Below are 12,326 nucleotides of genomic sequence, written 5' to 3'. Positions count from 1 at the left end.
ATTTTATTTTATTTTATTTTTTTTCAAAAGAAAAACCAAATCATCGTTATCATCATCTTTTCTCTTACTTAATACTTAATTGTTTGTATGAGATGCTAATTTTCTTCGAATTTGATTGTCAAATTGTTCTATTGAATTGATTTCATTTCATTTTTTTTTTGTTTTATTAATTAAAAATGACAAAAAAAAATCTATGAAAAACGTAAAGGTTTTTGTTTTGGTGGTTGTTTCATAGTCCTAAAAAAAAAATGATCAAGCGCCTCTCAAAATTGAATTGATGAATCCTAAATATGGTATATATCATCGACATTGACCACCACCAACAAATGAATCATTCATTGTTTCAACCTACAGAATAAATGCATACACACAATGCTTGAGGCCAAATTAAATCATCATTTCAAAAGAAAAAGTAACAGATTTTAATTTTCAAAAATTCAATTAACTACAATTACAAATCAATCGAATCAAATTGAATGAATTCGTTTTGCAGGAAAAAAAATTCTTATGTAACAAATTGCTTTTTGAAATGATAAAAGACAAGATTGAATCTTGATGTATATATGATGTTGAAATATCTATCGATGATCAATATCGGAATATCAATCCATGGCAACAATGATCATCAATTTTTTTTGTTGTTATTTCGCTAACATATCATGTATAAGTATTTCTTTCAAATTTCATTTTGAATCTTGATAAATGTGATGAATCAAACAAGAAAGAACAAATCTTCTAATTAAATTGTTATCTCATTCATCATAAATTATACAGTCAAATACAGGTTTTCTTTTCAATTTCTCATTCTCTCTTTTTTCTCTTTCTATCTGTCTTTCGTTCTTTGTATCTTCTGGTGATATGAATTATGATGATGATGATGATGATGTTTCCACGAATGTTTGTGATTTCTATGTCGATCGAACCGATTCATTCGTTGTCGTCATCAACATTTATTTCAAATGTGATTGAATAAATGATACGCTTTGCAAAAAAAAAAAAAAATAAAAAATCGAATCGAAACAAATTCTCATTCAATAAATGTGACCACACCATCATCGATAGTAATCATAATTTAATTTTTCATCATACTGTTACGGTTGTCTATTCAATTTTCTCACTAGCTCTTTAGTTTGTATAGATAGACTTTATTATTATGAATGAATGAATGAATGAATATAGTTTGAAAATATAAATTAAGTATATATTTAATGTTTTCGGTACAAACCAACAGAACAGAAAAAAAAACAAAAAATAAAAATAAAACGAGAGAAAAAAGTGACCAATAAGAATTCACAAATATTAATGGAAAATATTAAAAAAAATCAATTAAATTATCGAATAATCGGTAATAATATAAATAGTGAAACAAAAGGTGAAAAAAAAATTCGGATGTTTCGAGAAAAAAAAAATCATTGAAAAAACGAATCATTAAATAGTTGAATGCCACACACAAACACACAGAGGGAGAGAGAGACAAATATCCATCAATACCGAGGGGCAACCGAAATGATAAAAATTTTTGAATGACCGTATTTTTTTTTGCGAACAAATTTGTTGTATATATGTGATTTAAGTATTTTTATCGATCAACACAAATCATTTAGATTTATGTAATCTTGGTAACTGGCATCTTTTTCTTCGATTTATATATAATATAATATTATTTATTGAATGACTGAAATCCGGTTAAAAAATCGATGCTGATGATGATAATGATGATGATGTTGTTTGATGTTGATAATGAAAATTTTTTTAAAAAAAACTTTCAATTCAGGAACTGACAGCAAGAAAAAAACTGGTCATCAGTTTAATTCACAACGCATAAATTAATGGAAAAGGAGAATCAACAAAAAAAAACGATGAAACATGATGATGAACAAGTTGTTTTGATTCATAAAAGATCTGATAAAATGATTTTTTTTTTGATTGAATTCAATTTCGGTGTTGTCAAATGTGTCTGTCTGTGTGAGTGTGTGTGTGTGTGTGTCTATGACGTAGTGATAGTAGTAATATTTGAATGAATATGAGATGAGTATTAAAAGAATCTTGATTTTTTTGTTTTTTTTTTTTTTTTTTTTGATCTCGGAGGTTGATTACTTGTCAGTATTTATGGCGAATATTTGTTTGCTTGATTGATTAATTGATATTTTTCACCAATAATATGGTGATTTACCATAACCATAACCGGTAAATGGACTTTGACGATATGTTTTTTTCATTTTATTCAAACCACCATAATTGTATTTATATGTAGTAAATTTATTATTATTATTCCATGATGATTGGACTTTTTTCGGTGAACGATAATAATATTTATTCAATTGTGATTTACCAAGCCATTTATTAGCTTTACGTGTTGAATAATTGATTGTGGATACTGGTGGTAATTCAACATGAGAATTACTACCCAATGGTTTCCATTCAATACCAATACCATTCAATGGGGGACTAACATTTTGTAATTCTTCGCCCTTCCAATTGCCTGGAGGATCGTAATTACAAACGGTAAATGTTCCACCTTTTCTACCTTTACTAATTGCTTGACCACAGCCGATTCGTCTTGAATTTTTCCAGACCTTTTTGATTGTTTGAATTTGCCAAAAAAAAAAGAATTTAATTTTGATGAAAAAAGAAAGAATGATGAACAATAAAATAATTCTGAATTCTTGAAAAAAAAATTTCAATTTACTAACCATTTGTGAAAAATGACCATTACGTGGATTGATATGTGGATTACGGAAATTATATGTTTTCCATTCATCATACCATAATTGTAATGGTATACGACAATCGATTGGTTCCTGTGAATTCCAGGCAAGATTTTCACCAACATCCATATTATCATGATGATAAAAATTTGTACCATCTTTTTTGGCCAATTCGATTGCTCGATATCGTGCAATTTGTTCAAGCTATTCAGAATAATGGAATCACAGATATATGGTTAGAATATTTATTTCGCATTATATATTGTTGATTATTTTGTCATTTTTTTTTGAATCATATGTATTCTATCTCGATAATTAATTATAAGTAATTATTTTCCTATTAATTAATCACATTGAATTGAATATCATTAACAATCTAGAGAATGAATGCAAGAGAGAGAGAGAGAGCGAGTTTAGTGTTTTAACGAATTCAAATTTTCAAATATGAATATCATTAAATATGACAGTTTTTTTCTCGCTTTGTCTCTCTTGATGATGATGATGATGATGAGCAATATTGCAACAACAAGTGATTAGGTTGGAAAATGTTTCAAGGATCATCAAGAATTTATTTCCATGTCTTTTTTATCTGTTTCGACGAACATGAAATATATTCTCATTGCAAGAAACCAATCATTTTAATATCTAATTATTCTGTAAATAGATAGAAACCAAGACTAGAATTTTTTTTCAAACAAAAAACAAATTTTAACAAGAAGTCCATGCAATGATAAAGTTTATCATCGAAAGATTTCAATTTTGTTGTTGTTGTTGTTGTTGTTTCATCAATTGAAAATCAAACGATAATCAAATAATTTAAATGAAATTTATGCCTTTTTTTAGCTATCTCTTTATGGTAATCTATCTATCTATCAATCTATCAATCTAAACAACTATAATCACCGATGATGATCATACTATAAGCTACATGAACCTTGAATTCAACGTATGGTGAGCATCATCAACATATTTATAGTATAAATTCGTTTATTTTGTTTTCTTTTTTTTCAAAAAAAATTTTAAACTCAAAATTTTGAAATCAAATTATTCATTTATGTTCAATAAATTTTTTTTTCAAAGTTGAAAAACAATCTAATTAATTTCAAAAAAATAAAGATTAAAAATTCACAGACACAAACACCTGTCTAAGGTAAACAATAATGAAATATGAAAAGAATACAAACAAACGAAAATACAACAACAACAACAACAACAACAAACAGATTGAAATGAACAAATATTATTGTCATTTGACGGATTTCAAGCAATATGCAAATATTTTGTTATTTTTTCTTATTGGGAAAAACATTGAATTCCGTTCATGACATTCCTGAAAAAGCTTATGATCTATCAAAAATGGTAACCATCACAATCATCAAATTTTGCAATTGTAGCTTCTCATTCTACTATATAACGGAATATAATTTTATTATTCATTCACATTTCAAGTTCTTAAATCTTAACTAATTTATAATTATCACTTGTTGCACATTTTATTTTCAGTTAGTTTTTTTTTCTTGAAAATTAACTGTTAATTACTTTTTTTAAACAAACAACAAAAAAAGTCATTATTAGTAATAATCACAAATATATTTTATTAGTGTTGATAAATTGAGCTATCTATGTTGTATGGATTAAGGCCATCTTCTATGCAAATCATCCTTATCATAGATAGAGAGAGAGAGAGAGGGAAAATACTAATCTCAAAGGAAACAAAAAAAAAATCTTACCTCATGACTATAAGTCAATGGTGGTGCACCATGTAATTGACGGAAATAATTGTGCCATTCAAGACATTCTTGTGTCAATTGAGCGTTTGTCGTTTCAATGAATTGATTATCATAAAGATTTTCATTTCCTTTATGGAATATTACACCAATAACTATTGTGATATATTTGAATTAAAGAGAAAAAGGAAGAAAGAGAAAAAAAATATTTAAAAAAAAATAGTCATCGAATTCTAAAAAAATCACTGGATCAATTTTTAATTCTGATGCGACAGATGAATGAAAAAAAAACAACAAAATACTAACCGTTTGGTATGGAAAAAACTAAAATCAATAAACCAGATAAAATCATTGGAACAATCATTTTGGATAAATTTTCTAGATTAATTTTTTTTTGACGTTAAAAAATTCAAATTCACTTTTAAAAAGAATAATCAATAAATATGAACAAACAACGAAACAGAACAATCTTTTTTTTTGCCTGATTATGCCCAAATCGATGATTTGGTTTCTCTTTTATATATCGGTTTCGATTTCAGCCATTCTCGACCGAATACAAACTACAACAACGACGACGATGACGACGACTAAGACGGCTTGACAACGAAAGAAAAAAAAAAGAACGACAAAATGCAATGAAAGTAACTACATATCATCATCATCATCATCACCATAGCCGATATCTTTCATTCAACATCTTTTTTTTAAGAATCACATCATTCTACATTAGGATCATGGTCTGTTTTACAATTTTTTTGTTGTTGTTGTTGTTCTTTCCATTATATTGCATAGTAAAAAAAAAGAAGTAAAAAAAATTTCATATTCACTTGTATCAACCTTTTATTTATTTTTTCCTGTATATACTACATTTATTATACATCCACATGGATATTCACGAAACCCTCGATCTTATGTATGTTTGTGTGTGTGTGTGTGTGTGCGTTGCCTGCAAGCCAATCATAATACAATTCTATTTCTTTTCATCTTTTTTCATTTTATTCGTTACTTTATTTTATTCATGAAAATCAATACTAGAATGATTGATTCCATAACGATATGATGGTTGATCTCTCTCTTTCTATCAGTGTGTGTGTTGTGATGTCCAAAAGATCATTCAAAGATAAAAGAGACAATTTTTTTCTGCTGTTGATAACGTATATATATGAAATCCTGAATAAGCAATTCAAGTGTATGCAAGAGGATGATTTTTTATTATTATTATTATTCTGGGCTGTTTTTCATTATGTGTGTGTATGATTATCGCCTCTTGCAATTCGTTTTGGTTTACAATTTTTTTAATTTTATTTTTTATTTTATTTCGTATCGAAAAAAATCACACACACACACACACACACACACACACACACAATTGCATACTTGTGATTACCTATAAACTTTTTCAAATATTTTCGATGATTGATCGAGTTAGGTAATAAAAATGATAATAATAAGAAAAAAAAAACAATTCAAAATTGACAAAAATCTTTAATCGAAAATTGAAAAACAAATGATAAATGGTGTGTGTGTATGTGTATCGACAAGAATATGAACGTATTAACTATAGATAAGAATCAATATTTGAAAAGTCATTAAAATTTTTGACCGAGAAAAAAAACATGTTTACCTTTTTTTTGTAAGATTTTTTTTTGTCAATAAAAAAAATCTATAAATCTTTTTACTATGATGACAAATGACAATTTTTCTTTCAGTTGTTTTTTTTTGTTGTTAATTATAATTATAATTAATTAATTCATTCATTCATTGCACAAACAGTATTCAATTACAATAATTTTTTTTTCGGTGCGATACCAAGCATGTGTGTGTGTGTTTTCACAATATTTTTTTTTCCTCTTTCTCCTTTTTTTTCTGTTTTTTGAACCAATATTTTTATCGTGACAGTTACTAATGAATCTTTTTTTTAATCGGTGACAAAAAAAAAATGTTATGATGAAAGTCAAAAAAATAATATTGCTGCTGTTGTTGTTGTTGTTGTTTTGCAAACATTTTTCTCTGTATTTATGTTCACATGTCATGCTATATGTTCACCTATAGGTCTATGAATCAATTCATTCATTTGTTTGTTTGTCTGTTTGTTATTTCCATTTGATTGCATAATATTCTGAATTTATTTAATGGAACAATAAATTCTAAATCGATTTGGAATCAAACCTTCAGGTTATTATTATCGATGTAACTAAACGCTGTTCAAAAGCTTTATTTTGTATTTTCATAATAATTCTATCAAGTAGTCAAGAAGTTAGGTAATAATTATGTGATGATGATTAGATATAAAAAGCAATGATTTCATGATATTTTGAATTTTAATTTTTTATTTGTATACCAATAATAATAATAATAAAAAATGTTAATTTTATCAACAATAACATCATCATCGGTGAATTTATGACCAATTCAAAATTTACACATTCAAAACACTTAAACGTTCATCACGTATGATCACGGCACGTGAATTCAAATGTTGTTGCAATCAAATCAATCGTATATTCGGTTTGTATAATATTGACAATGGAGATTTGAAAATGAAAAATAAAAATAAATTTCAAACATTACCGGTAATCAATCGTAATATAATCAAAGGCTTTTCTCATCATCCAACTTTTTGATGATGATTTTAAATTTCAGGTGCAAAATTCAATTTTTCAAAATGCAAATCATGTCCATATAAATATTATTGCATCATAACAATTAATGAATATGGTTACTTGACCAAAGCAAGAAAAAAAAATTTTAAACAAAGATTGCATTATGATACTCTGTGTCTTTGATCATAATATTCATGTTTTCAATTAAAAAAAAAATCTTTTTTTTTATTATCATTATCATTATTGTCATTTTCATGATAATAACAAAAATATAAATCATTGACATGGTGTAATAATCATCCAATTGATTCTTTTATGTGTGTGTGTTTGTATTTACAAAAATATATTTTCTATTTATAAATATAATAAAATTGATGATTTTGATAAATATTCGATCAAGCAATACGAGTATAATATCAAATCAGATGATGATGATGATGGTTGCTATTGTCCATTGCAATGGGCAACAATCATTTTTTTCAAAATTTTGGGACAGAGATGAGTATAGGAAGAAAAATTTTCTTCTTTTTTTTGATATCACGACGATTGATCATTTGCATATATTCAAAAGGCAATTCATGTAATGAAGATGACTACAGACGAGTAGAGAGTTTAAAAAATTGGACTGTAAAAAATCATCCAAACATCTATGGATGCAATCAATTCGGACTTGAATAATGAATGAAATATAATGAATGAATAGTTATAAAAAATATAAGTAAAAATGGCCAATTGAAAAATTCCAGATTAATCTTTGTAATAATTGATATTGATGTTTGTTTGGTTCATCGATTGAATGACATTGGACCGATTGAGTAATAATTTAGTAGTTTCATAGTAATCACCACCAAAAAAAACCCATAAAACCCATTTTTGAATGAATAAGTATTCCATATACATGAATATATAAAATATACATCCGAAGAAAATGCATCATTTTCAAAATTATGAGATCATCGGATGTATTTGGTTGAGTGAGAATATATAAATAAATAATTATGAAATGAAATAACATGATTCGAGATTATGTTCATTTGTAACATTGTTCAACAATGTTTTTTATGTTTGATGTATATGAATGGATGATGATGATGATGATAATTTTGTTCGTTTGATTTTTGTTTTTTTTTGGAATCATATTTTTTTTCTTTGAGTGTAAAAGAAAAATGGCCATCATATATCGGTCTCAACACAATTGACCAGACTTTTTAGTTCCAGTTCAGAAGATTGTGGAGAATTTTCCAATGAATTATTACCGGTAACACTTTTACTATCGACAAAATCACTTGTTGCACTTTCAACACGTGGAATCATTTTTGCCGTTTCACTGAAATATTTTTCATCCATTTGTTTGGCTGCATTTTCAGTATCATATTCATTATTAAAATAGGTAATCTATATATGCAAAAATAAATAGGAAAAAAATATCTAGGTTATTAGGCCGTTTAACAAAAAAAAATTGATAATAATTTTGTATATTATGTTACCTTTTTATTGAATATGACCCATCGAAAAAATCCATAGATGGCTAAAATCAATCCACCCACTATTAATGAGATTAAAGTAAATTTAACTATTTTAACTGGAGTAAAAAGTCTGCTTTTAAGGCTTTGAGCCGTTTCATCAGACATGCCTAATTTCTAAAAACAAACAAAAAAAAAATAATTTCGATTTCATCACGATTAAAATCTCGATTTCATTTGAAAACAAATTATTAATAACCTACTTTATAGCCCCAAAAAATTGGGATGTAAAGTTCATCACGTAGTTTATTAAAACCATTCATATTTTCATTTGGAACAACCCGGATAGACATTTGAAGTCTACTATCACCATGAATGACTAACCCCATTGTCTGTGAAATAAAAAAAATCATAATTTAAACAATTGAATTATTTGGTTTATTTATAACTTACCGGTTCAATATGTAATTCAGGACGATGTTTTACCGGATCAGGCTTAAGACCTTCGATTTGTTCGACGACCCTATGATCAGCGCCCAAAAAATGTGGCAATGATATTATTAATGGAATGCCATTTTGACAGCCGGCTAGATCAAATATTCCGTCTACACATCGTTTCTCTGCCAGTTCTTCATCTTCTTCGATGCAAAAACATTCATTATCTGGATTAGTATGTCGACCGGCTAGTACGTCATTCGGCGCAGAGAATAAATATGTTTGAATGCCTTTGTAGGATGACTTTTCCTGAAATGTAATGAACAACGATCTATGGGAGAAATAACAGACACAATTTAATAAAAGCACATTCATCATGAAGGTTAACTTAATTTGGCAGTGAAAAAACAAGTGATCATAAAGAATTATTCAGAATTCAATGCATAAAGCTAAAAATATTTCATTTCCCAGACATAAAATGTCAAGTTCATTTAGTTTGTTTTATTCAATAAAGAAAAATCTCATCGTATAACTAGTTTAACTATTCGGAATATTCATCATATTCAAACATTGCTTACCTGCAAATGTCGGGAATGAAAAAATCCAGCCTATCATTCATGCTAACACCGGCTGGAAAGATTGTACCATCCGTTCCGTTGATAGCGTTACAAGAATCGCTTTTCCAAATATCAAGTTTTCTATAAAATTTAAACAAGCAAAAAAATGTAAATTATTCGATTGCAATTGAAAAAAATATATTGTATGAAGCAAATTACGTTTTATTTTTCCATGTTTTTATATAACCAAATTTATTTTGAGTATTAGCAAGACCCGTATACATTTCATATGGTCCATCCGGTGTTCCATTACGGCCATTCATAATGCCAAATGAATTGTTTGGAAAAAATTCCGTAGGCATAATATCGAAACCAAATTTATTGAACATGGAATTATATGATTCGGCAGTATCCAGAATATTTAATCGATAACCATAAAGTAATTCACGAATCGTTGTATTAATGAATAATGTTTGATTATGTGAAACGAAAAATTCATTGATTCCTCGATATGAAAAATGTGAGAAAAGATTTAAACCAAAAGAATTTTCCAAATAATTCGGCACAAGTGTACTCATAGCCTTTTTTTTAATTTGAAAGAAAAACAAATCAAAATCAAAATTAATTTTCATGTCTGTTTTTTCTCTATAGGAAATGAATGAACAAATACATACGGCAAATGGCACATTGACAACAGTGATATTGGCATCTAATGATAAATCATTTTTTTCTTCATCAAAATAAAAATATCTTCGTTCGGTAAAATTTACAATAGAATTATCATCATTGAAACCATGAACTTCATGAATGAAACGTTGTCTGAAATTGAAAAATAAATAAAAATGTTTTTATTATAAATAATGTGAAGAATTTTTATAAAATGAACACAAAAACAAAAACTTACTTAAAATAATATCGTCCAGTTTCTTTGATTTTTAATTTTTCTAGACCATTTTCAACTTCCCATGGATTTTCAATATGAAAAAAATGTATACCAACTTCAGTTGGTTCAACTGATTGTAGCCAAAAATTATAAAATTCTCCATTTGGTTTGATATTAATGAATGTTTGTAAAATTTTGGTCACTATTAAAGGTAGATAAGCATAACACAGACATGATAATAATGATATTATGAATGCTATAAGAATGATCCATGATTTGGAATTAATACGGCAATTAATTTTTTGACCAATTCTTGGCAAAGTTGTATCAATGTAAACTTGATCATTGAATCCGGTATCATTGGAATAACAAGATGTAGCATTCGATGCAGATCTAGAATGTCCACTAGAACGATTGTCCATTTCTAGGACACCGCTATCACGGCTCAGGTTACCGAGTGATTGATTTTTCACTGGTGGTCTCATTGTCTTCAAAGGATGACTATTTTTTTCTGTTGAATATTATCACAATAATTTTTTGATTTTTTTTTTTTGAGCAAACTAAAGAATAAAATGCACCGGGTAACTTGTTGTCGTTGTTTGATTATTTGTTGATGATTGAATGAGATTCCAACATGGAAAAATCAAAATGAATTTGTTCTCAACAGCATTTTGTTGAAATGACCAAAATTTTAATGAAGAAAAAAAAATCTTCTGAATTAGACACACACGATGATCATGATGATGATGATGATGACAATAATAAATAAATAAATAACAATGATTTTTTTTTTTGATTGAGTAGATGAAAAACAATTGAATGTTTAGGACTAGCTGTAATTTCGAATTTGAATTTAAATAAATTTATAAAAAAACGGCACCCAAAAAACCAGGTTGTTTATAATGATGATGTAGCAATGGGCGATATAATTGATATGAATCGGAAGATTTGAGTATAAATGTTTTGCTTTCGACTTTTAAATATAAAAAAAAAATAAACGATCTACAATACCTAATCAATAACAAATTGGTTATCTCTATGATGATAATGTTTTATTTGTTATCTTGAATAATCACAAGGAACATTTTTGGAAAATGCCGGTAAAATGTGTACACACATCATATACTTGTAACGATAACAACAAATCATCAAACAAGAAAAAGAAAAAATAAAAAAAAATTCAACCGATTATATTTATCATCATCATTAAACTAAAACACAGAATCCATCCAAGTTACACACACACACACATACAATCCAACCATCGATACATCCAAAATATACTACTGCAAACTATAACCGCCCTCAATCACTGAAATGGTTAAAAACATTGAATGAATGACTAATACACACCATATACACACTTATTATCATGATTAGTAGTGGTGGTGGTGGTGGTGGTAGTATCTTTTTCTTTTTCTCTTGAAAAAAAAAATTATAACCATTTTTTTTCCATCATGTTAAGCAAGCTACATTTTCCATTGAATGTTGTTGTGTTCATACCATGCAACAATAAATACAGAACATACAACATAAAAATCCGATGAAATGTATCGCGCGGACAAAGAAAGAGAAAAACGGTGTTGTACAATGATGATGATGATCATCATCATCATCGTCATCAGTTTATTATCATTACACATTTGAGTTTGTATTTAACACACACACACACATAGACAGACAGACACATGTCTAAATATTCAGAAGAGTTTTCAACATACAACGATTTTTTTTTTTTTGAAATGGTTAAAAAAACTCGTATGATGAGGTGGAGCCAATAAATAACAACAAACCAAATAGACAAAAAGAAATAAGGGAATGAAAAACAAAGTGGGAAAAAGAGAGAAAGAATCTCCTGTTTTTTTTCGATGCAATTGCACATTTGATGTCATCGTCATCATCATCATTATAACATGGTGCATACCAACATTTTACTCTTTTTTTTTGATC

The 12,326-nt window shown here is 27.5% G+C and overlaps 2 protein-coding genes across 3 annotated transcripts; both read right to left on the bottom strand.

Moving 5' to 3' along the window:
• Positions 1-1,127: 1,127 nt before the first annotated feature.
• On the bottom strand, positions 1,128-5,023 carry LOC124493071 (Golgi-associated plant pathogenesis-related protein 1). Its single transcript, XM_047056129.2, has 4 exons — positions 4,742-5,023; positions 4,439-4,590; positions 2,694-2,912; positions 1,128-2,576 (listed from the first exon to the last, which is right to left on the bottom strand). The coding sequence occupies exons 1-4, from the start codon at positions 4,797-4,799 to the stop codon at positions 2,151-2,153; spliced, it is 855 nt and encodes a 284-aa protein (XP_046912085.1). The 5' UTR covers positions 4,800-5,023; the 3' UTR covers positions 1,128-2,150.
• A 2,212-nt stretch (positions 5,024-7,235) lies between these two features.
• On the bottom strand, positions 7,236-11,690 carry LOC124493093 (platelet glycoprotein 4). Of its 2 annotated transcripts, XM_075735447.1 has the most exons (9): positions 11,388-11,589; positions 10,398-11,209; positions 10,168-10,312; positions 9,713-10,074; positions 9,515-9,634; positions 8,955-9,267; positions 8,765-8,893; positions 8,526-8,678; positions 7,236-8,433 (listed from the first exon to the last, which is right to left on the bottom strand). In XM_075735447.1, the coding sequence occupies exons 2-9, from the start codon at positions 10,859-10,861 to the stop codon at positions 8,212-8,214; spliced, it is 1,908 nt and encodes a 635-aa protein (XP_075591562.1). In that variant the 5' UTR covers positions 10,862-11,209; positions 11,388-11,589; the 3' UTR covers positions 7,236-8,211. The 2 variants fall into 2 exon arrangements, with proteins under 2 accessions (XP_075591562.1, XP_046912112.2); XM_047056156.2 differs by having other exon boundaries at positions 10,398-11,690.
• Positions 11,691-12,326: the final 636 nt, after the last annotated feature.

This window comes from Dermatophagoides farinae, chromosome 1 (genome assembly GCF_024713945.1).
Source record: "Dermatophagoides farinae isolate YC_2012a chromosome 1, ASM2471394v1, whole genome shotgun sequence".
Taxonomy (NCBI): Eukaryota; Metazoa; Arthropoda; class Arachnida; order Sarcoptiformes; family Pyroglyphidae; genus Dermatophagoides; species Dermatophagoides farinae.
The sequence above is the reverse complement of the archived record's forward strand: the minus strand, read 5'-3'. Positions and strand labels throughout refer to the sequence as shown.

What these genes read in the sequence shown, in the direction of transcription:
- LOC124493093 (XM_047056156.2), bottom strand. Translation starts at nt 10,861, where the DNA reads ATGAGACCACCAGTGAAAAATCAATCACTCGGTAACCTGAGCCGTGAT. An exon ending in CAATTTTTTGGGGCTATAAA is followed by an intron (nt 8,679 to 8,764) that starts GTAGGTTATTAA and finishes GTTTGTTTTTAG; the next exon opens with AAATTAGGCATGTCTGATGA. An exon ending in GGGTCATATTCAATAAAAAG is followed by an intron (nt 8,434 to 8,525) that starts GTAACATAATAT and finishes TTGCATATATAG; the next exon opens with ATTACCTATTTTAATAATGA.
- LOC124493071 (XM_047056129.2), bottom strand. Translation starts at nt 4,799, where the DNA reads ATGATTGTTCCAATGATTTTATCTGGTTTATTGATTTTAGTTTTTTCC. An exon ending in AGTTTTTTCCATACCAAACG is followed by an intron (nt 4,591 to 4,741) that starts GTTAGTATTTTG and finishes ATATCACAATAG; the next exon opens with TTATTGGTGTAATATTCCAT. An exon ending in ATGGTCATTTTTCACAAATG is followed by an intron (nt 2,577 to 2,693) that starts GTTAGTAAATTG and finishes ACAATCAAAAAG; the next exon opens with GTCTGGAAAAATTCAAGACG.